The 24,012-nt window shown below is 34.5% G+C and overlaps 1 protein-coding gene across 1 annotated transcript in view; it reads right to left on the bottom strand.

Moving 5' to 3' along the window:
- GBE1 (1,4-alpha-glucan branching enzyme 1) overlaps positions 1-24,012 on the bottom strand; it is a 276,566-nt gene that overhangs the window by 82,517 nt on the left and 170,037 nt on the right. Inside the window, exons 8-9 of the mRNA XM_030329746.2 lie at positions 16,974-16,983; positions 4,299-4,419 (exon numbers count right to left, since the gene is read on the bottom strand). Of these exons, the coding sequence (XP_030185606.1) occupies positions 4,299-4,419; positions 16,974-16,983 (131 nt within the window). The remainder of the gene's footprint in view (positions 1-4,298; positions 4,420-16,973; positions 16,984-24,012) is intronic.

Raw genomic sequence — 24,012 nt, 5'->3', positions numbered from 1 at the left:
AAGCAAACAAAGCACTTTAACTGAAAATTTGAATTTAATTTTAACATAATTTTGAAGGAAAAACATGAAATGATACCAAAGGGAATTCTAGATTTCAACTTTTAGATATATATATTTTTTGCATGTCAAGAGATCCCTGTGAAGAAAAGCAAATATGAAAACCATCATAAAATTGAGACAAAATGTTTATATTATTTTAAATATGTGCTTCAATTTATGCCATACAGATTTCCTATGATGACAAAAAGATTTTAACATCCTCCAACTTCCTTTTACCTTCTCTTCCCCTACATCCTAATTTTGGTTGCTTATAGTATGTATCACTTATTGGGGTTATACTATTTGCTTTCTATTCTTTGAATTGCTTACTCATTTTTCATTAAGTCGAATTAGTGTTCAACACCTGCCTTTCCCCCAACCCCCCCCCCCGCTTCCCCACATCACATTTTTTATTTTGACTCATTGTTTTTTCAGTTTGCTGGATTCCATCACTATATGGTATTTTCTGGAAGTTTTATTCATCAAGCTCTTTCAAATTTATACCTGAATGACAATTCAATTATCAATTTTCGAGTCAAACTTTGTTTCCCTAAGGATTTTGTAGACATTGCTGTTAGCAATAGAATAGTATGAGTTCAGCCATTGTTTTCATCTATACAGGTAAATTGCTTTTTCTTCCTAAGATGTCATATGCTGAACTTCTTTTTATCACTGAATTTTGTAAATTAAACACTTTGTGTCTTGATGTTAATTGCTTTGCCTCATTTTTCCCCCCAATTCATTTCCCTAACTCCACAATTCCTTGGAAGATACCAAGGCCTCAGAAGAGAGAGGTTCTACAGGGAAATGCAGGAGTTGCATATGTAATCTAGAAGGTGTTGTAATCTAGGAGAGGCTCCTTCTTAAATTTTGCCATGTTTTCCTTTTTCATTCCTTAAGTCAGTTTCTCTCCAAACTGGAAGATATCAGTGAAATCTATCATGTTTTAATAGATACAACTTCTTTCCTAGAAACATTTCATGGGGGCAGCACCATGCATGATTAAGAGCAGATAGCAACACACTGTGAATATAGCTTCATTTCTTGGCAGCCACTTTTCAAAATTTACAAAGTCCTTGTTTCAGACTGGTTGTTGCTTGGTAATATTTGGCCATTAAAAAATAATAATTATTCTCCATGTTATCTACTAAGCGATTAGGATTCTGTGATCCCATTTCTTTGAGCAACTTTAATTTTTCTTTTAATGTTTTATTTATTTTTGAGAGAGAGAGAGAAAGACAGACTACAAGCAGGGGAGGAGCAGAGAGAGAGAGGGAGACACAGAATCTAAAGCAGGCTCCAGGCTCTGAGCTATCAGCAGAGCCTGACACATGGCTCACATGGCTTGAACTCACCAGCCATGAGATCATGACCTGAGGCGAAGTTGGACACTTAACTGAAGGAGCCATCCAGGTGCCCCTCTTTGCACAACTTTTAAACTGAAGGTCTCTGATCAATGATTTTAATTACAAATTCATTTATAATTAAATTTTAACTGTGAACACCTCTATCTAAAATATACATATTTTCTACAGTGCTTAATATGCAAATGAATCCACACATTCACAAAGGTTCTCATTTATTTTTTGTTGTTGTTGTTATTTTTTTCTCATTACAATTGCTGTCATGTTCACATCCTATGGGTGCTGCAATAAACTGCTTAAAAATATTTTATTTCTGGGGCGCCTGGGTGGCGCAGTCGGTTAAGCGTCCGACTTCAGCCAGGTCACGATCTCGCGGTCCGTGAGTTCGAGCCCCGCGTCGGGCTCTGGGCTGATGGCTCAGAGCCTGGAGCCTGCTTCCGATTCTGTGTCTCCCTCTCTCTCTGCCCCTCCCCCGTTCATGCTCTGTCTCTCTCTGTCCCAAAAATAAATAAACGTTGAAAAAAAAAAAAATTAAAAAAAAAAAATATTTTATTTCTTTCACTAGGACTTCTAGTGCTGTGTTGAATAAAGTAGTGAGAGTGAATCTCCTGTCTTGTTCCTGATCTTAGGGGAAAAGCTCTCAGTTTTTCACCACTTTTAATATTTGCAGATGACATGATGCTATATATAGAAACACAAAAAACTATTAGAACTGATAAATGGATTTAGTAAAATCACAGGATACAAAATTAATATACAGGAATTTGTTAAATTTCCATATACCAATAATGAATAGAAAGAGAAACTAAGAAAACAATCCCATTTAGAGTGGCAGTAAAAAGAATAAAATACCTAGGAATAAACGTAATCAAGGAGGTGAAAGACCTGTACTCTGAAAACTATAAAACACTGATGAAAGAAATTAGAGATGACATAAACAAATGGAAAGCTATTCCATGCTTATGGATTGGGAGAAACAATATTGCTAAGGTGCCCATACTATCCAAAGCAATCTACAAATTCAATGAAATTCCTATCAAAATATCAATAGCATTTTTCATAGAACTAGAACAAATAAAACCTAAAATTTATATAAAACCACAAATTACCCCAAATAGCCAAAGCAATCTTGAAAAAGGAAACCAAAACTATCACAATCTCCCATTTCAAGGTATACCACAAAGCTGTAGTAATCAAAACATAGCAGTGCTGGCACCAAAATGAACACAGAGATCAATGGAACAAAATAGAGAGTCCAGAAATAAACCCAGACTTTTATGGTCAATTAGTCTATGACAAAGAAGGCAAGGATATTCAGTGGGAAAAAGACAGTGTGTTCAATAAATAGTGCTGGGAAAACTCAACAGCTACATGCAAAAAAAAAATGAAACTGGACTCCTTTCTTAGATCATATGCAAAAATAATCTCAAGATAGATTAAAGACCAAAATGTGAGATCTGAAACCATAAAATTCCTAGAAGGAAACATAGGCAGTAATCTCTTTGACATTAGACATAGAAACATTTTTCTAGATAGGTCTTCTTCGGCAAGGAAACAAAAGCAAAATTATACTACTGGGACTACAACAAAATAAAAGGCTTTTCACGGTGAAAGAAACCATTAACAAAACAAAAAGACAACCTACTGGATGGAAGAAGATATTCGCAAATGATGTGTCTGGTAAAGAGTTAAATATCCCAAAAATATAAAAAAACTTATACAACTGAACCTCAAAAAAACAAATAATCCTATTTAAAAATAGGCAGAGGATATGAATAAACATTATTTCAAAGAAGACATACAGATGGCCAACAGACACATGACAAGATGTTCAACATCACTAATCATCAAGAAAATGTTAATCAAAATCACAATGAGATATCACCTCATACCTGTCAGAATGGCTAAATAAAAAACGCAAGAAATAACAAGTATTAGGGAGAATGTGGAGAAAAAGGAACCCTCGTACACTGTTGTTGGGAATGTAAACTGGTGCAGCCACTGTGGAAAACGGTATGGAGGATTCCACATTGCCCCCCCCGCCCAAATTAAAAACAGAACTACCATATGATCCAGTAATTCCACTACTGGGTATTTACTCAAACAATACAAAAACACTAATTAAAAAGATATATGCACCCCAATGTTTATTGCAGCATCATTTACAATAGCCACGATATAAAACAACCCAAGTGTCTACCCAGAGAAGAATGGATAAATAAGTTGTGAATATACATACATATATACAGACAAACAATGGAATATTACTCAGCCATAAAAGAGAATGAAATCTTGCCATGTGCAACAACATGGATGGGCCTAAAGGGTATAATGCTATGTGAAATAATTCAGTAAGAGAAAGACAAATATCATATGATTTCATTCCTATGTGGAATTTAAGAAACAAATCAAATGAACAAAGAAAAAAGAGATAAACCAAAAACCAGACTCTTAAATACACAGAATAAACTGATGTTGCCAGAGGGGAGGTATGTGTGGGAACGGGTGAATTCTGAATAATGTACAGAATTGTTGAATCATTATTTTGTATACCTGAAACTAATCTAACACTGTATGTTAATTACATATGAATAGAAAAAAAATAAATGAAACATATTTAAAAGAAAGCTACATAGTAAGGATAGCATATTAAGTAGATATATTTCACAGAAAGCATTATCTTTTATTTACTTATAAAATGTATTTATTTCTGACCTCTTGCCAAAAAGGGATCAGAAGTCTCTAGAGAAAAGACATACACATTGGAACTAATAAAAATCAAGCTAACACTAATGGTCATTGGAAGCTCTGAAACTGAACCCCAAACCTGGTTTTAATCTACCAGTAAAAAAAAAAAAATCATTATTTGCATCTGTAATATATCAGTTTACCTACCCATTCCATGGTGATGATAGAGCATGGATGTAACGCCATCAAAACGAAATCCATCAAAGCCATATTCTTCTAACCACCATCTTATGTTTGACAGAAGGAATCTTAAAACTTCCCAGCTATAGTATTAGAAAAAAATATATTTAAACACATTGTTTATTGTGGTTTCTTTAATTGTTATACATTGTTTGCTAAGAGTATTAATTATAAATTTCTATCTTAGGAATCATGATGTTCAAAGAAATATATCACTTAAAAAACAGAAAACCACTAATATTTATCACATTTGTTTGATGAAATTCATTCTAAGGATTATTAAATTTCGATAGTTGCAAAATCACTTAATACCTATGAAAAATTGAGAAAAAAATGTCTAAGTTGGGTCCAAAGTGCAGGGGCTCTCTTGTTCATACTTATGTCCTCAGTAACCCTATAGTGATTACTCCATAGTAATGCTTACAACAACAACAATGAAAAAAATCTATTACTCATCTCTAAATTTTCAAGATTTTTCATGTAATACATCCAGTACATAGTTCTTCCTTTCAGAAAATATAATGTCATTATCATTAGAAAAACTGCCTTCAATAAGAGACTCTTAAAAACTGAGAACAAACTGAGGGTTGATGGCGGGTGGGAGGGAGGGGAGGGTGGGTGATGGGTATCGAGGAGGGCACTTTTTGGGACGAGCACTGGGTGTTGTATGGAAACCAATTTGACAATAAACTTCATATATTGAAAAAAAATAAAAAAATAAAAAATAAATTTGAAAAAAAAAAGAAAAACTGCCTTCAATGGTTGTCTGCTTAAAATATTTCCTCCGTCTACAATTTGAAACAGATACATTAAGAAAAAAAAAAAAAGACTTAAAGTCAACTACATGATAACCAATATCACATTTACTAGAGTATTGTTTTGTGAGAGTAAAGAAAAAGAAATCTAATTACTAACACACACATATATAATAAAGTAAAAAGTTTTACTAGTTACAATCCTACAACCATAAAAACAGAAGGAAAACAAAGAACTGTTATAACTCAATTAAAAACACCACACGAAACAAGCCTATTTCGGACAACTGAAAAGAAGGCATCATCAATTAGTACTTTCTTTAGTCATACAGTTATGGTTGAGTTCTTTATCTTATTATAACTCTGGTTTTAAGACTTTAATACCTCACTTAGCTTAATGACAAAGCAGTTACAGTGAACACAAATCTTTAACCCAGTTAAAATTTATGTATTTTTTTTAAACTGTCCATATATTAAAGAGCAATCTGACATAAGTGGAGATTAAGTCATCACAATCAACTTCGGAACAGTAAATCCAAACTTTGGGGAAAGATGAGTGTTGGTAGTAATTAAGTGCTTTAAATAAGCTACTTTGAGTTTTGAGAACTTACTGAAAGTTAAAAAAAATGAAAAAAAAAAAAACAGAAATACATGTAATCTGGTAGATATGAAAGATAGCCAGGAGGTTTTAGATTGCTAGGTCCAAGCCATGATGAAGGTAGAATTTGCTAATGTTTCTACAAATGCATATTCATTTCAGAGTTAAGTAAAAAACAAAAACAAAAACAAAACCAAAAACAAAATGTTCAACAAAAAGAAATTAATAAAAACAAAGAGGTATTCTACACCTGAATGAGATCAAAATTACTCTATTTTGCATAGGACTAATTTCTATACACTTTTTGAAGTTTTATTTAAATTAACAAACTTGATTTTTAGAGCCATTTTGGTTCACATTAAAATGGAAAGGAAGCATGTCTATACTTTTCAACCAAGTTGCTATAGGAATACCTCAGAAAGAGGATGTGAAGCAATTTGCAATCATTAACACTTTGTAAACAATATTTTGAAAAGGATATACTTTTCTAATTTGGCTATTCAACTTGTAATGTATATTTTAGTCATAAAGGTAAACTGAAAGATATTTTTAGTCAAAAATACCCCAGAGTAGAAACAAAAACCTGTTTAAATGCTATATACCTTGGGTAGATGTATGAAGATACGAATATGCAACCCAAAGATCGCAAGCTGTCCCTGGGCCTTGTCTGTCATGCACTACTATTCTGTTGCCTTGCAGAGTACTTCAAGTTCTTACTTTGAATGCCTGGAGATGGAACATGTTACTCCCAGCTCTTTCCAGTCTTTACTACTCTGCATTTTCTAGTACCAGCCCTATTTACTGATTTATATCACTGGCTTGGGTTTGTAGACCATTGCTGTCAATTTCTAATATAAATACTACCGACTGAGTGTTTTCTAGGTAGACACAGGTTCAAATGTAAAATCTGTGTCCTAGTATCTACAAAGATAAAAGAAAAAAGACAATAATAGTGCAATCCAATAAAAATGAAAAAGGGAGGTGATGTGAATTTCATAACTGAAAAGAAAGCATTGCTCAATATCACAAAGTTGATTAAGGGCAGCATTATTAAATGGCCTATTGGTTCCTGTTACTATACTATTTATTCTCTTCTTGACCGAAAACAGTAATAAAACTCCACATAACATATTAAAAGAAAAAGACAAACTTAGTTGTTACTACATGGTTAGACAGATTCTTGGCATGGATGAACAGGAAAAGAATTCCCTGTGATAATCTGAAAAGAAATGACAACGGAGCATCTAAATTAACAAAATCTAATGGGTTAAAAAAAGAACTAAATTCTATATTTTATTTTATTTTTTAATTTTTTCTTTAACATTTATTCATTTTTTGAGAGATAGAGAGAGACAGAGTGTGAGTAGAAGAGGGGCAGAGAGAGAAGGAGATACAGAATCCGAAGCAGGCTCCAGGCTCTGTACTGACAGCCCAGAGCCCCACACGGGGCTCAAACGCATGGACCGTGAGATTATGACCTGACCTGAAGTCCAATGCTTAACTGACTGAGTCACCCAGGTGCCCTAAATTCTATACTTTAGAGTTTAAAATGCTCTTAACCTGGGGCACCTGGGTGGCTTAGTCGGTTAAACGTCTGACTCTTGGTTTGCTGTTCAGGTCACGATCTCATAGTTCATGAGTTCGAGCCCCACATCTGGTTCCATGCTTACAGTATGGCGCCTGCTTGGGATTCTCTCTCTCTTCCTTTCTCTCTGCCTCTCCTCTGCACATGTGCAAACTCTTCTCTTAATCTCCTGAGACAATGTCTAAACAACATCAACAATCCTAGGGGGGAAAAAATATCACTGCAAAGTTAAACTGACAGGAATAAATCAAATTTGTAGTGCTTTCAAAATAATTTATTTTGTTATGTTTTATAAATCATGGATGAAGCATAAAATAGATGTGTTATCTGTAGAGACAGAAAAGAGATATACAAAATTTTATAGGAAACCAAACTAGAACAAAAACAGTAAAGAAATAAAATCTAGAGAGTTTTATTTTGTATTAACACAATCTCAGGAAATACATTCAGAAAAATAAAGTTGGTGGCAGCAAATGGAAAGCAAGTTTATATACATTTTCTAAAACTAGGATATTAAGAACAGTAAAAACAACAACTAGTCATGTAAATCTTATAATTATTTTATAAATAATGAAATTTTGTTGATTAAGAAAAAAATGAACTATTAGTTCAGGAAATAGGGGTGGAAGGATGGACTCACATATATTCCTAATAGTTCTGTGGTCCCAATTTGGTGTGTCTTATCATCTTACATGATAAATCTAGACAGACTAATTCACTCTTTGTAAACTCAGTATCCTGATGCAACTAACTTTAAAACACAGACTGCTTGTACAGAATCAGAACTTTAGAGATCAACAAGACATAGAACCAGAAAGACTGAGATGTGAGTCTATAAAATAACCAGACCATACACATGAGAACTTTCACAGACACAAATCTGAATTCAAAGTGGAGAAATAGTAGGTGATAGAGTGTTTATATTGTAATTGGAATGAAGATATAGCTTCCCCCCCTTTTTCTTCCACTATGCAAACATCCAACTTGATATAGACACTGTATTTAGCTATTACATAAATATATTTATCCCAGATCACTGAACTTAAATTATAAGAGGAAAGCTATGCGAGGAATTCTCCAGAACCTCCAGGTTCAGTGATTCACTAAGAGGACACACAGGACTCAGCATATAATTGTGCTCACAGCTCTGATTCATTATAGCAAAAGGATAAAAAGTAAAATAAGCAAAGGAAAAGGTGCATGGGCAAACTTCAGAGGAGTCTAGACACAAGCTTCCAAGAGTCCTCTCCTGATGGGGTCGCACGTAATTCTTCCAACAACAGTCACAACACTTGTGAAATATCTACTGGGGAGACTCATTAGAAACTCAGTTCCCAGTGATTTCTTTGGAGGTTGGTGACCTGGTATATCATATCAAAATCTAGATTTTCAGAAGGCAATAGTGTTTAATATAACACATATTGTTTATATGAAGAGTATAGGTGCAGTCGCGGCCAATATCGTAGGCAGGTGTTTCTAAATTAGCAGTCTTCTCCTCCTCCTCCACTTCACCTTCTCCTCCTCCTTCATTTTTTTTTTTTTTTTACATTTATTTATTCTGGTGGGGGAGGGGCAGAGAGAGAGGGAGACACAAGATGCAAAGCAGGCTCCAGGCTGAGAGCCATCAGCACAGAGCCCGACGTGGGGCTCAAACTCATGAACTGTGAAATCATGACCTGAGCTGAAGTTGGACACTTAACCAACTGAGCCACCCAGGTGCTCCTAAAAATAGCAGTCTTAATTGTGCTATAGTAACTCTTTTCTTCACAAAGCAGAGCCTAACATTTATTACATAATTATAAAATACTTACCATAAGTTTTTGGAGATAAACTTCTTCTAAAGTCATTTTATCTCAGAAGTACTCAGATTTCAAAACCAAGTGGAACAATCTAAATACACTTTAAGAATCTAAATATGTGGGTGGCCTGGATGGCTCAGTCAGTTAAGCGCTGGACTTTGGCTCAGGTCATGACCTCACCATTTGTGGGTTTGAGCCCCGGATTGGACTCTGTGCTGACAGGTCAGAGACTGGGGCCTGCTTCTGATTCTGTTTCCCTCTTTTTCTGCCCCTCCCCCATTTGCTCTCTGTGTCTCTCTTTCTCAAAAATAAACATTAAAAAAATGTAAATAGGTAAGGAGCCCAGGTTGAGGTGCTCTGCCTGCAAGCTTACCTTCCAGTAGTCCCATGGTCAATGAACTCCTTCAGCATGTACATGAGTGCATTAGTTCACTGAATCTAAGATGCCTTTTTTTTTTTTTTAATTTTTTTTTCAACGTTTTTTATTTATTTTTGGGACAGAGAGAGACAGAGCATGAACGGGGGAGGGGCAGAGAGAGAGGGAGACACAGAATCGGAAACAGGCTCCAGGCTCTGAGCCATCAGCCCAGAGCCCAACGCGGGGCACAAACCCACGGACCGTGAGATCGTGACCTGGCTGAAGTCGGACGCTTAACCGACTGCACCATCCAGGCGCCCCTAAGATGCCTTTTAACTAGAACACCAGAACAAGCTTAAAAAATAGGTACCAGTGAAAACACAGATTTTTGAAAGATGTCTATTTCTATTTCTACCGTCATATTTTCAAATTCTTCACCCATAAATTCCATTTTTCCTTCTTTTGAGGCAAGGGGACTGAGAAGAGGGGTTATGATGTATTCTAAATTATGACTGAATTAGAAATATTACTCAACATGCCCTGCGGTAATAAATGAACTGAATCATCTCAACTGTATGGTTTGATCAAAGTATGAAAATGTCTGGCAAAGGGTACAATAAAAAATGCAATTCACATTTTCTACCTCAAAATGTCATCAGACAGCCCATAACACAGTTGATATATCCAGTTGATTAGAGTCCCATAAAATATAAAGCAAAATTTAGGAGCACAGTTTTATTCTGGTGTGTTCCAGCAGACTAGGTAGGACTTTGATTTTTAAGATTTCTGCACTGACACAAGGCTTTCAAACTTATTCTTAGAAACCAAAGCCTAGTTTCCAAATAATTAGAAGAGTTAGATGCTAAATTTAAGAAGGTGATACCACCATAATATATACTTTGGGGACCAGGAAGAATGTGTATGAGAAGTAACCTATGTTAGTTATTAGCTTTATATCTTAAACTAATTAACAGGTAAGTTAGAAACCAATACTATGTCATCTACACTGCCAAATTAATTGATTAGTTTACTCATATTTTTTTATTAAGCAAAAACAAAATCGCTATAATCCAGAAAAAGCTAATAAACTTCAGCTTTCTTGTGAATCATAAACCACTAAAAATGTTTAAATCGCAGGTGTCTGATGTAAAAAATGAATATTGGCTGTATAATATATACATTTAAGAATTTCTGGCAATCAAAATAATCATGATTCTAATTGATTTAAATGTCTGAAATATTCAACCTGTAATCAAGTAATGAAAATTTATTAAGGAAATTTTGTTCCACAGATAATTCCAATATTAAGGTTTTTAGAAAATATCCCTAAAATCAAAAACTGTTGATTGTCTCACATTCTGCCAATGAACTTTGCGATGAAATAAAACATAGTCCAATTTTCTTGGTGAACAAGTATAATCAGATATAACAACATTTATTAGCTGAAGTTACACTTTGTAATTTAAATCTATTTGCATACATGTTTTTATCTTTGGTCCTGAGTAACTTTTGAGATTTTCAAAGTAAGCAACTTTGTCCACTGGATGTTATTAAAACTACTGGTATTGTATAATTAGTAGGAGATATTATTGAAGAGTAGTTAAATATAAAAATATAAATAAAATAAATTTTTCTTACTTATTCTAGAAGCTTTGAAGCTGAATAGCTATTGAACAGTACATCATAACACCATGAGACAAAAACAACATGTTTATTTTAATGTGCGTGTGTGTGGGTTTTTTTTTTTTTTTAATGTTTATTTATTTTTGAGACAGAGAGAGAGTATGAACAGGGGAGGGTCAGAGAGAGGGAGACACAGAATCTGAAACAGGCTCCAGGCTCTGAGCTGTCAGCACAGAGCCCGACGCAGGGCTTGAACTCACGGACTGTGAGATCATGACCTGAGCCGAGGTCGGCCACTTAACCGACTGAGCCACCCAGGCGCCCCTGTTTTTGTTTTTTGAGAGAGAGCACAAGCAGGGGAGGGGGTAGAGAGAAGGGGACAGAGGATCCCAAGTGGGCTCTGAGCTGACACTGTGACAGCAGTAAGCCCAATGTGAGACTCAAACTCGGGAACCATGAGCTCATGACCTGAGCCAAAGTCCAGATGCTCAACCGACTGAGACACCCAGGTGCCCCTAAACCACATGCTTTGATCTGGGTATTTCAACTCTGGCAGTAAATCTAACTTGAGCAGAGAAGGAACTTTAAGACTTTCTTTTATGAAGAAGATATGGTATGTCAAATAAAAGGACAGAGTCTGAAGTACAATAAAAATAACATTTTCAAAAGGAAGATACTCTATTGAGGCTACTGCCATTGAAAAGCAGGTAATATCTACCTATTCCATTTTTTAAAATTAAAAAAAAAAACCTCACATGTGAATTTAAATTTAATCACTAAAGAAAAAAAAATGTATTTTTTTGCTTATACTTTGTCAAAGAAATTATACTTTGTCAGTCAATAGAAAATGATTAAGTGAGAAGCTGGAAATGATCAATATAATCTAATGATCCTATCCAATACTAGACAGTAGTGTCACCAATGATAAAATGTATCTAGATTTTCAGACACTGAGAATTATATTGAGGCTATTGTATACATTAATTTCAAATAGAATTAGGTAGCAAGTAGCACAAAATGTTAGTGAGACAGATTGTTAATTCAACTACTAAAAATCTGTAATAATATAAATTTCAGAACACAGGAGGTTATTATAAAATATGATTTTGAAGTTTTCAATATCACATTATTTTCTGTATTTCAACCCACACAACTTTATTTTATATGAATTAATATGTTGTTTAATCATATTATATCCACTGAGCCCTGGTTATCTACATTCAATATTACAACACAACGTTTTCTTTCCCTGAAGGCCTAAATTGTACTTAGCTTATTAAATATTTTATAAAAATTACCTCTATTTCTATTACCTATAAGTCTAATCAGTTATTCTCTAGGAAATAAGTAGGAAAAGATAGCATATCGTACCTTTATATGCTAAATGCTCCCAATTATACTTTTGCTTAAAAAAATACTTGAAAAATTTCAAGTCTCTTTTTTCTCTCATTTTATCTATATTCTTAACAAGGATGGTTACCTCCTCAAGTAAGATTAGGAAAGGCAAACTTGAAGGGGCTTGTGTTTTTACCTGTGTATGTATGTGCATGTGTGTGTGCACATGCAGGTGTGTGTGTGTGTGTGTGTGTTTGGGGAGTAGTACGGGACCAGAGGGACTAGCAGTGAGAGCAAAAGTGAAAGTTTTCAGTCCGATATAAAAGAAAGAGACAAATATAAATCAAATAATAACCCACTCTGATAATAATTACCCTTCGTGATTAAGAAATTAATATTCATATCATTTGTTTGTAAATTGCTCTATATTTTTCTGCTTCCTCACAAAGATTGTTACCAAAAGTGATTTTTTCAAAGCATTAATGCCTATAAAATATCCTACTAAAGTTTGGAGAGAACTTAGGACTTTTTCAAAGTAGAGGCTCCAAAAAGTTGAGCAGGTCAAGAAACCAGAAAGCCAAACTAAGTCACTCTCTCTGGTGAAACATAGGTAAGGTATTATGTGAAATTATTACACATCTCATCTGAACAAAACATCGCTCTTCTCCAGAAGAAATCACTATAAATTAGCTAATTATATTTAAATACATATAGACAAAAGTACCTAGATACACACATATCCATGTCTTTCAAACAAGATTAAAAAATCCTCCCTTACTTCTAGAATGAAGCTAATTTCTGCTCCAGATCAAAAGAAGTGACAGTGACTTGAACATATGTAAATATATATTTATATATACTTGAACATATATAAATACACATAATTGACAAAGACTAAACCATAATAGGTAGTCAGCTTTTAAAAACTTATTTTAATAGTAAAAGTTTAGAAACATTAACTGTTCATATGCTTCTGCTTTTTCTTTTTTTCCCTTCTAATTGATTTCCCTTTTTTTTATGGTTTATTTATTTATTTTTTGAGAGGGAGGGAGGGAGGGAGAGAGAGGGGGAGAGAGAGAGAGAAAGAGAGAGAGAGAAACACAGAGACAGGGAAAGAGAGAATCCCAAGCAGGCTCCATGCTGTCAGTGCAGAGCCTGATGTGGGGCTCAATCTCACAAGCCACAAGATCATGACCTGAGCCAAAATAAAGGAGTTGGACACTTAACTGACTGAGCCACCCAGGTGCCCCTAATTGATTTGTTTCTAATAAATTAATATTTAAACAAGCTATTATAATACTTGTATTATACACAAATACATTCCTGAACTTGATAATTTCCCACCATCTATTCAGATTTATAATTAGGTATAAAATACTTATTTACTTTTATTTAGCCAGTTTCATTTCAAAAGATAGTTTGAGGCAACTTATAGATAAATACATCTGAACAGCATCAAAAATAAAGGAGAAAAATACAGATGAAGGAGAAGAAAGACCTTGCAGATATATAAGCATAGGCATCTGGTAATTAGTTTTCATTTCCAGTCCAAAATAATTATAATTTCATAGACCATAGTGACTACAAGAAGATTTTCCTTGACTATCACCCCCAAATGATGAATATTTTAGGGCAACATTTGAGGAAAATACTGGTATTGTTTATATAAAGATATAAATATTTAGAACACTACGAAAGTTGTTTCCAATATGCAATAATGTACTCTAAGACTAAAAATGGATAAGTAATCCAGATAGGAGGTGAACTGGGGACAGAATTAAGGCAGGGTGCAAAAAGAAAAGTACCTAGTTCCTCAGGAAATGTTGTGTGTGTGTGTGTGTGTGTGTGTTCTGGGGTGGGAAACCAAGTAAAATAGTACAAAGCTGGTATTAGTCATATTTAAATTTCAACCATCCATCCTTCAGCAATTTTCAAATTCGCCTTGAACTTACTAAATAGCATATAGCTCTCTAATGTGTATTTGTACACATTCTTACAAAGGGAACTGGCTTTTGGTAGGCTGGCTAGAGTAGAATAGAAAGGGGAAATGTAAATATTAAATAGGAAGGAAAAAAGGAATTCAAATTCCCTGAGTCTCTACTGGCTTCCAGACTCCACATATTATATAGTCTCACTTTAATGAGGCTATGATATCAAGTATGTTTTATGGCTGAGGAAATGGAAATTTAGAAAAGTTAAATAAAATACTCAGGGTCACGTGGATAACAAGTACAGATGAAACTGAATCTTTTAAGTAAGTCCAAAACCACAATTCTTAAGTATAATCTTATACTTAAGTATAATCTTATACTATATTCAGCATTACCATGAATATATTAATTCTTGTTTTGGGCAATTTCCTTGGTACATATCCAGTGCTCTAATACACAGTCATATTAATTGCATGAACGTGAACAAGGTATTTAACTTCTCCAGGCCTCAGTTTTTCAACTGTAAAATGGAAGATAATTTTAGCACCCTCCTGAAGGGGATTAAATGAGATAATGGAATGATCATACTATTAGCAGTTTGACAATAAGGAATTAAAGAGAGCTTCTATTAGAAAATAAAAGAAATTTAAATGTTTATTTGTTTAAATAATAGGTTAACTATAAATTAGAATATGCCAGTGTCTTCTAATACTACCTTTTTAAATTGAAAATGAATCTTTGGGGTACCTGGGTGGCTCAGTCAGTTAAGTGTCTGACTTCAGCTCAGGTCATAATCTCACAGTTCATGAGTTTGAGCCCAGCTCTGGGCTCTGTGCTGACAGCCCAGAGCCTGGAGACCACTTCAGATTCTGTGTCTCCCTCTCTGCCCCTCCCCTGCTCACGCTCTGTCTCTTACTCTGTCTCTCAAAGATAAACATTAAAAAAATTAAAAAAAAAAAAAAGGAAATCTTCGTGAAGATAAGAATGTTTGGGCTAATATCAAAGAAAACAAACCTCATATTTTAATTTGGTATTTATTTTTTTCTCTGGCGTGGTGTAGTATTTACTTATTGATGCATTCAACAATGATTTCTTGAGTATGTACTTTCTGCCAGGCACCATGCTCAGTGCTGGGGTTAGAATCATGAATGAGAAATACACAATACCCATTTTATTGTTTTTTTTAATTTTTAAATTTTTTTATGTATTTATTTATTTTGAAAGAGAGAGAGAGAGTGTGAGCAGGGGAAGGGCAGAGAGAGAGGAAGAGAGAGAATGCTAAGCAGGCTCCATGCTGTCAGCACAGAGTCCAATGTGGGGTTGATCTCATGAACCTGAGCCAAAATCAAGAGTTAAACACTTAACAAACTGAGCCAAGCGGTGCCCCAACAATACCCATTTTCATGGAGTCTGAAGTCTAAAGGGAGAGACATACGTTTTCTAAGTAATACCGGAAATATATTTATTTACAATAGTGATTAATAATACAGAGAAAAATATGGTAGTATGACACTGTATTTTGAGACGATCTGTTAATCTACTCTTGGGTGGTGAAGCTAGGCTTCTGAGATAGTGGTATTGAAGACTGAGGTTCCATACGATAAATTAATATATCGCCCACTCAAATTTATGAGAAATAAATTTAGTTCAGAAAAGCTGCCAATCCGGGCGCCTGGGTGGCACAGTCGGTTAAGCTTCCGACTTCAGCCAGGTCACGATCTCGCGGTCCGTGAGTTCGAGCCCCGCGTCAGGCTCTGGGCTGATGGCTCAGAGCCTGGAGCTTGTTTCCGATTCTGTGTCTCCCTCTCTCTCTGCCCCTCCCCCGTTCATGCTCTGTCTCTCGCTGTCCCAAAAATAAATAAACGTTGAAAAAAAAAAATTAAAAAAAAAAAGAAAAGCTGCCAATCCATGTCTGAGAGACATAGCAGGAATATATTTTATTACTTACTATCAGTTCTCTAGTGTATTATTTATTTATTTATTTATTTTTTGCCAGTGTATTATTGAACATAGTGCCTCCTTAAAAATTGATGCCAATGTGTGGCCAACACAATCAGATTTTGCAGAAAGATATCAAATTAGCCGTCAAATAAACAAACAGGTGAGGGTTAAGAAAAAATAAGGTGAACATATTTATGTGATCACTCTGTGACTGACCTCCCCACATAAAGCTCAAGTATTCTTCCCTTTTGTAATCATGTTTTTCCAGAATTTTTCTCTTTAAAGAGAATATCTTTGGAATAGTACTCTTTCTAGTAATATACCTTCCTGAGAAAACCCCATTATATGTCATAGCCCCTTTACCTATCAAATTTCACTCTTCTCTTGACTCCTGCCCCAATTCCTGTCTCCTTCAACCCAGACAGATCTTTCCATCCATCTTGAGACTCTATTCCTTTCCTCCGTTGTTCTCTGGGGCTCCTTCATCCCTAAACTAGCTCTCCGTATGATCTCTTTTTCTTTTCCTTTTCCTTCTCTAACCTCTTCTCCTCTTTTTCTTTTCTCTCTTGTTAAGCCTCTTTTCCTCCTAAATCTTCACTGAAGTAGCAAAATTGAAAGCCTATCAAACTAAACCAGCTGCTGTTTGAAATCCATTAAATATATATATACATATATATGTGTGTGTGTGTATATATATATATATATATATATATATATATATATGAATCTGGAAAATTAAAGAAGCATTTTGAAGCTGGTTTGCAGCATTTTATGAGAAAATCATGCTTACTTTATTTAACGAAAATTAACAAGACATTTGTATTCACAAAGAAACAGCAGTAAATTAGGAGTCAAGAAACTGTGTTCAAGCCAACTTTTTAAAAATCAGTATAAACATATAATTGCCCTGAATCCTAATGTGATAATTTTTAAAAGAGAGTACTACATTATTTGTTTTTATAATTTCATAATTTTTTGTTAAAGTGAAATATTAACTTAAGCTAAAAAAAATTCTGAGTCTTACGATATATACTAAATAATTTGAATCATTTCACTATATGCTAACAGAATTCAAACCGAATGATTTATCACATCAAATACTGTGTTTTAGACAATAACACAATTCTGGATGACCTGGAAAAATAAACATCCACATTCAAACACAAAACTAAAACTATCGAGCCTACTACCCCTTCCCAAATCAAATACAAGAATCACTGCTATTTGCTTCCTATCCAAACACTACTCATTATTCAAATCCTGACATAGGCATAACAAAATCTTCCTGACAATTTCTTACATTAGTGCTATATAAAAAACAACAGGAGATAAACTGGTTCATGCAAATAAATCTGGTCTTTCCAATTTAACCATAAATGTCTATGTGGTAGGAACCATGTCCTATATTTTTTTTAAATTCATTTTAAACAAATTGACCTGAACTGAATTGTAGGGTGCATAGAAACCTAAGAAACTCAAATAACAAAAAGTAGCATTTACTTTTAAAAATCCAACATTAAAACACTAAAAAAACAAACCAAAAGAAACCAAATTAAACTAATACATATTACTTAAGTAATCCCACTTTCAGAGTCATCGAAATAGGAAATGGAAAATAAAAACGACAAACTCTATTTCACTGGAATGACTTAAACAATGATTATACTTTGGACACCTACAAAAGTGCCTCTGTAATTTGTATGATGTAGGCTTTTAGCAACATATTTCCATGAAGAAAACAAATTAAGAAATAATTTACTGGGGTGCCTGGGTGACTCCGTTGGTTGAGCGTCTGACTTTGGCTCAGGTCATGATCTCGCGGTTCATAAGTTTGAGCCCCACGTCGTGCTCTGTGCTGACAGCTCAGAGCCTGGAGCCTGCTTCAGATTCTGTCTCCCTCTCTTTCTGCCCCTTCCCTGCTGGCACTCTGTCTCTCTCTCTGTCTCTCTGTCTCTCTCAAAAATAAACATTTAAAAAAAATTGTTGGAATACTCAAATAAAAGATTATCCCCTTCCTTTCCCCCCACAGTTTATAATCCTTGTTTAGGGGATTTTACAACATGTTTACCACTATGAAAAGTAAAATTATTAAATTTTTCATTAATCTTATTGCCTTATCAATGCATGTACTTATTAGAAATTTTAATACACATGGGCATTTATGCAAACATATACCCCAATTAAAAAAAAGAAGTAATTTGTCCAGCCTCTAGTTTAGAGTGGCCTGTCTGTATAGCCTACACTGGAATAAGAATGCTTATGATTAAATATTGAAAATTTCCCCAAATGTTATATAAATCTCTGGTGATGACAACAAAAAGAAGAAACCACAAAAACATCAGTATCCTTAAGGAATCATCAGTTTCTTTTTGTTTGCTCCAGTTATAAATTTTGCATTTGCACATTGCTGCCTAGATTTTCAAAGGATTCTGCAATGACTAATTTAACAATCTACCCATATTGCTGTAATATATCCAAGGACTTTTACCTATATATAATTTATAATATCCATATCAAGGACAGATTAGTGGGCAAACTAAAACTTCCAACATCCACGAGTATTATTAATGGAGAAATGGGCAAGTGTTGCCAAAATACTACTACTTAAAAACAGACTTCTCAGAGTTGGATTGGTATCCCCAAAGATGTACATAAACAAAGATCCATCTTCAGAACAGTCAATTTGGCCTCACAATTTGGAAGTAAACAAAATGGATTTTTAAAAATTCTAATAATTACAAATATATATTGAATACTTACTAAATGCCAGACCCTACACTAAGTGCTTTGCATGAAGTGCTCAGAGGCCATAGTTTGTTTGCCTATGTCTGTAATTAAAATTCACATTTTCCCAGTATCAGTATGTAACTTTCACAGAGCCATAGAGCTGACTAGTGAAGAAGGAAGAATTTGAACTCAGGTCTCTTTCACTGCAGAACCAAAACAGCTTGACTACTAGCAGTATTTGTCTGTTGATAGCAATTTAAATAACTATTTAAGAGTAAAATAAACACAAATATATTTTAGAATAAAAGATAAAACAATAGAAGAACTTAGCATTTGGAATGGATGCAGCCCCTTGGAAATAAAAACTCAGAATATCAGGATATCTGGTGAAAAGTTTGAGAATTTAGCCTATGTTTACAAATAGAGCGTTTTTAAAAAAAAAGTCACAAAATTATTTTCAAGTCTCATGGTATGGTTTAGGATTCCTTTTCCCACATAATGACACAGAATGAACTGTTAAAACCATCCACTTAGAAATACCTATCTATCTATCTATCTATATGTGAAACTATATATATCTGATATATATAGTTACAGTTATAGTTATAATATTATAGTTATTGCTATTAATGCCCAGGCACTTTGCAAATATAGAGTGTGATGCCAGATAGAGAACAATGACACACAGTCGGTCCAAATTCCCGCCTATTTAGAGTGACACTGCCCTATTAAATCAAGTCTCATCTCACTTGGAATAAAATCTAGTCTGTAGAGCTGGTTACAAGATTCAATATGATCTGGCACCAGTCTAATATGACTTCCTTCTCTCCACTAAGAACCAGCTACAGTGGCCTTCTTTTTGTTCCTCAAGGACAATCAAGCTCATCTCAGCAATAGGGACTTCACACCTTTGCCTGGAATTCTCTGCCCCGGAATGGGACTCCAGCTTAACTGTCAAGTAGATTTCCCTAATTAAGACATCTGAGAGGCCATCTTTGGATGCCAGGCTACTCTAGCAACAACAACATCCTCATTCTCAAATAATTATGTTTTGCTTACCTTATGTGATACTGTGATCTTTTTTCTGTTTTAGTATTTGAGTTTTTGTTGCTATTGTTGTTGTTCCTTTATTTTCTACGTAGCAATTATATAACAGCATGTAGTTTCAAAATTAATTTATTATTTATCTTTGACATAATACATCTATGCTTCTGAAGTAGAGGTGCCCTGTTTCGTTGCTACTGTATCCCCAAGCTTAGCAGAGTGCCTGGCACTTAAGGGACACATGGTAAATATATGTGAAATGAAAGAATAAATGAGAGATGGGAGAGGAAGCCCAGACTTAGACATCAGAACTTCCAGTCCTTTGTTGTGCACATTGTATCACATGGTCCCTCCTGGTTATTTACTCAGCCTTGGAGAACCACGCATAGGAAAGAGGGCAAAAAGCATCTAGGCCTCATAGAAATTACAGAATTTACGCTATGCTTTAACTCTTTGTAATTAAGTTTCTCAAAAGTGAAGCTTTGTTTTAATTCATTAACTTTTATGATAGACTTTTAATCATTTCTTACTATTATTTTCATATTTGTTATCGTTTTTAGTTTATTGTAGGACAGCACAGAGAGTACAGATAAATGGGGATTGCATATAAGAAGAAATTATGTCTTGAGCAAGGAATTTTGTAATGCTGTTCATTTATGATTAGTTTTGTATTGGCCCCTCAAGTTCCTTAGAATTAAATCTGCTATTTTTACCAAAATTAATTCTTGTTGCTAAAAATCACTAAATTGGACACTGGTTGAATATCAGCATGTCATTATAACCACTAACGGTTTTCTGGATCAGTGGTCAACTTTCCACACCAACCATTTATTTCCACTAAGAGGGAATCTGCAACCCATGCACTATGGTTTTCTCCTTTGTAATCACTGGTTATGGGCTATGCCACATAACATCACCTTTGCACAATACGGAAGTAAAGTAACGGCCTGCGCTATGTAGTTAAATATACTATGCTGCTTCTACTGAATATTGTTCTCAAGAGAAATTTTATTTAAGAAATATAAATGCTGAATGTTATTCTCTGATTAAATGAGGCATTTGGGAAAGCTCTTTATTTGGGCTACAGCATCTTTTTCCCTTTCAGAAAAGCCCTCCCAAACTATATTTTCAATACCTTTTTCAACATCATGCACTGAAAGTCACTGAATAGGTTTCTGATATTTGCTTTTTCATTGGCATATAGAACTGTCACTATGAACAGTTCCCACTACATTACTCAATGACCCCCAAACAATAAGCAGGACAAGATAACTGGCAGTCATGATATATTGTGTTAACTCCTGAAGATGATTTCCTCTCCCCTTTGGCTGCTGGCAGTTTGTATGCTGGGGAAACAGAAAGAATAGAACACAACCCTAAGTTTACTAAGGATCTATAATGGATCAAATGCTTTATCCACTTAATTATGTTTAATGTTCTCACTACATTTAGAGCAGAGATTATTACACTCTAATTAGAGATGAGGAAACTAAAAGAAGAGAGGCTACGTGATTTTCCAAAATCACCTGGGCAGATAGGTGAAAGACTGGGACACTGGTCCACGTCTGTCGGACTTTCCCTCTTCCAAAACAATGTTCACAGACAAAAAATGATAATGTCAGATTTTCTTCTCAGACACACCAAATATACCAATGATTACAACCCACAGGTTCCCCTGCCACCCAAAGTATTCTGACATTTTGCTTCCTAGGTTTTTTGTTTTGTTTTTATTTTTTGCTGTCTCATGTTATTTTGCTTGTTACGATTACAGACAAAGTTAATACAATTTTAGGTATAATACAGGAAGCTAATGGTGTTTTACCACAATGTGCCATTTTACCAGCCATCCCAACATGCCTTTTCTCGAGGCTTCTTGCTCACAAATGCTTTCTACTCACTTACTACCACCATAATGTATTTCCTTGTTGACACTGTTGATTGCTAATTTTCCAAACTACTTTAGAAATAATTATAATATTAGAGCAGTTTAATGCAGATGTCAGATATTGTAAGCACAAAAATTTCTCACAAATGAGCCTCAAACAGCTAAAATTTGGCATTCTGCCTTTTCACTAACATAAAAATGTGATTTCAATTCATTCATAGTCAGTTACATGAGGGATAAAGGAGGAAAAAAGAGAAAAAAAAAGGATGCACAAAGTTAATAAAAATATAAATGCGAGCAGAGAATGAAATAGGCCTGTAAGTAAGTGGAAAGGCCAAAAAAATAATGGCCATACATAGAAATCAGTATTGCTCTCAAGTATTAATTCTTGTGATAATTTACCGATTTTTTTTTCAACAATTATGATGTCCTGTGTTACATGTCTACCCCATTAGTTCAAAATGCACCTTCTCTATCACTAGAGCAACATCAGTATTAGGCCAGCAAAAGCAAGTCTGAACTCGATGTTTCCACATCTCTCCATTACCATCCTGGGATACAATTCTATGAACTTTGTTTGATATAGCAAGTTAATCAAAGAAATAATTTGAAAGATGCTTTGTTTTATAGTTACTTGTTAGTCTTTGGCAATGGTTTATTTGATAAAAAGCAGTCTCTTTAAAGATAAAATAGAGGAATATGTAGTTGAAGACAAATACACTTTTTGAGAATAAAATATTTGTCGTGTTTATAGATAAAACGCTTGCATTTGTTTCTCGTAATTCCTAACACTTCATAAGCAAAGGCTTCTTTGACGGTTTATGATCTTATTAAGTGAAGAAATAAAAAGTGATTTTGATACATTGGAGGTGGGGTATACATTTCTAATGTGGCTTTTCAGAGACAAAAGTTTGAAAGTGGCCCAGGAACCTCAGAAAGGCTATTATCACAAAGGCTGGCTGAAGCAAAAATAACAATGGCTTGTTGATAACACCTGTGATAGCAGGTGGCTCTACTTGAAAAGAAACTACCACTTTCCTCTTCAGTGGTGACCACTGTGTTCCAAAGTGGGTCAGAGGTGACCAGGGTGCTTTCAAGTTCAGTTTTATAATTCTGAAGAACTGGACTGTGAGCACAGACAAGTTTTCAATTTAGCCTGTTGAAAACATATACGTGGTCTGCTTTTCCTCTTTTAACATATTACCTTCATTCACTAAGTATAGCAGGGGATTTAATCTAGCGATCTTTTGGAATTCAATTCAAATTAAATGATTGGTTTTAAGATTTTGACTACATATATATTGAGTTGTTTTTTTTTTTTAAAGGTAATCTTTACAATATTCTCAGTGGAGATTAAATGAGGTTAAAAAAAAAATGAAACATTGTCACTAAAGAGTGATTCCCCCCCCCACCCTTACCTTGTTTACAAATTATTTAGAAATCTAGAAGAGAGAACAGCACCAATTCTTTTATAGGACTAGCGTTTTGACACAGTTGTAGTTTTGAAGTATAAAGTAAGGGGCAAATAACAAGAATACAAGTTATGCCTGTACTGGGCAATGGCTAAGACATTCCAGACTAAAATATACTATGATATAGTTACAAGTCATCTGGTATGTGACGTTTAGTTTAGAATTCCACATTTAAGAGGGATATATATAAATTTATACTTGCTAAATAAATAAGAACTCAAAACCCTGTAATACAATAGGAAAAACAATTGGGAAGAAAATGGAAATACTTTCTCTGGAAATAGAAAGAACCCCAGTCTATAATATTCAAATACACACACTATGTAGAAAAGCAACTGGATCTGTTTTGTGAACTTTCATGGGTTACAAGCTGGTAGACAGGTTTTTTAACTCAATATGACATTTTTTTTCTATTTGGGAGACTGGTCCAAATATGGAATGGCCTACCTCATGAGATAAGTTTCACACTAAGGAAAACAGGCAAGGGCAAGCAGAATGAAGGATACTGAAGAAAGGACTAAAGATTAAACTATGATGCTGAGGCCTCTTTAAAGTCTTGTGTCTACGAACTTTCTAGTATGAGAATTCTCTACAGTGAGACAGCTCGCAGACTGAGAAAGAAAACATC

Source organism: Lynx canadensis, chromosome C2, assembly GCF_007474595.2.
Source record: "Lynx canadensis isolate LIC74 chromosome C2, mLynCan4.pri.v2, whole genome shotgun sequence".
Taxonomy (NCBI): domain Eukaryota; kingdom Metazoa; phylum Chordata; class Mammalia; order Carnivora; family Felidae; genus Lynx; species Lynx canadensis.
This window is presented reverse-complemented; position numbering and strand designations above follow the sequence as displayed.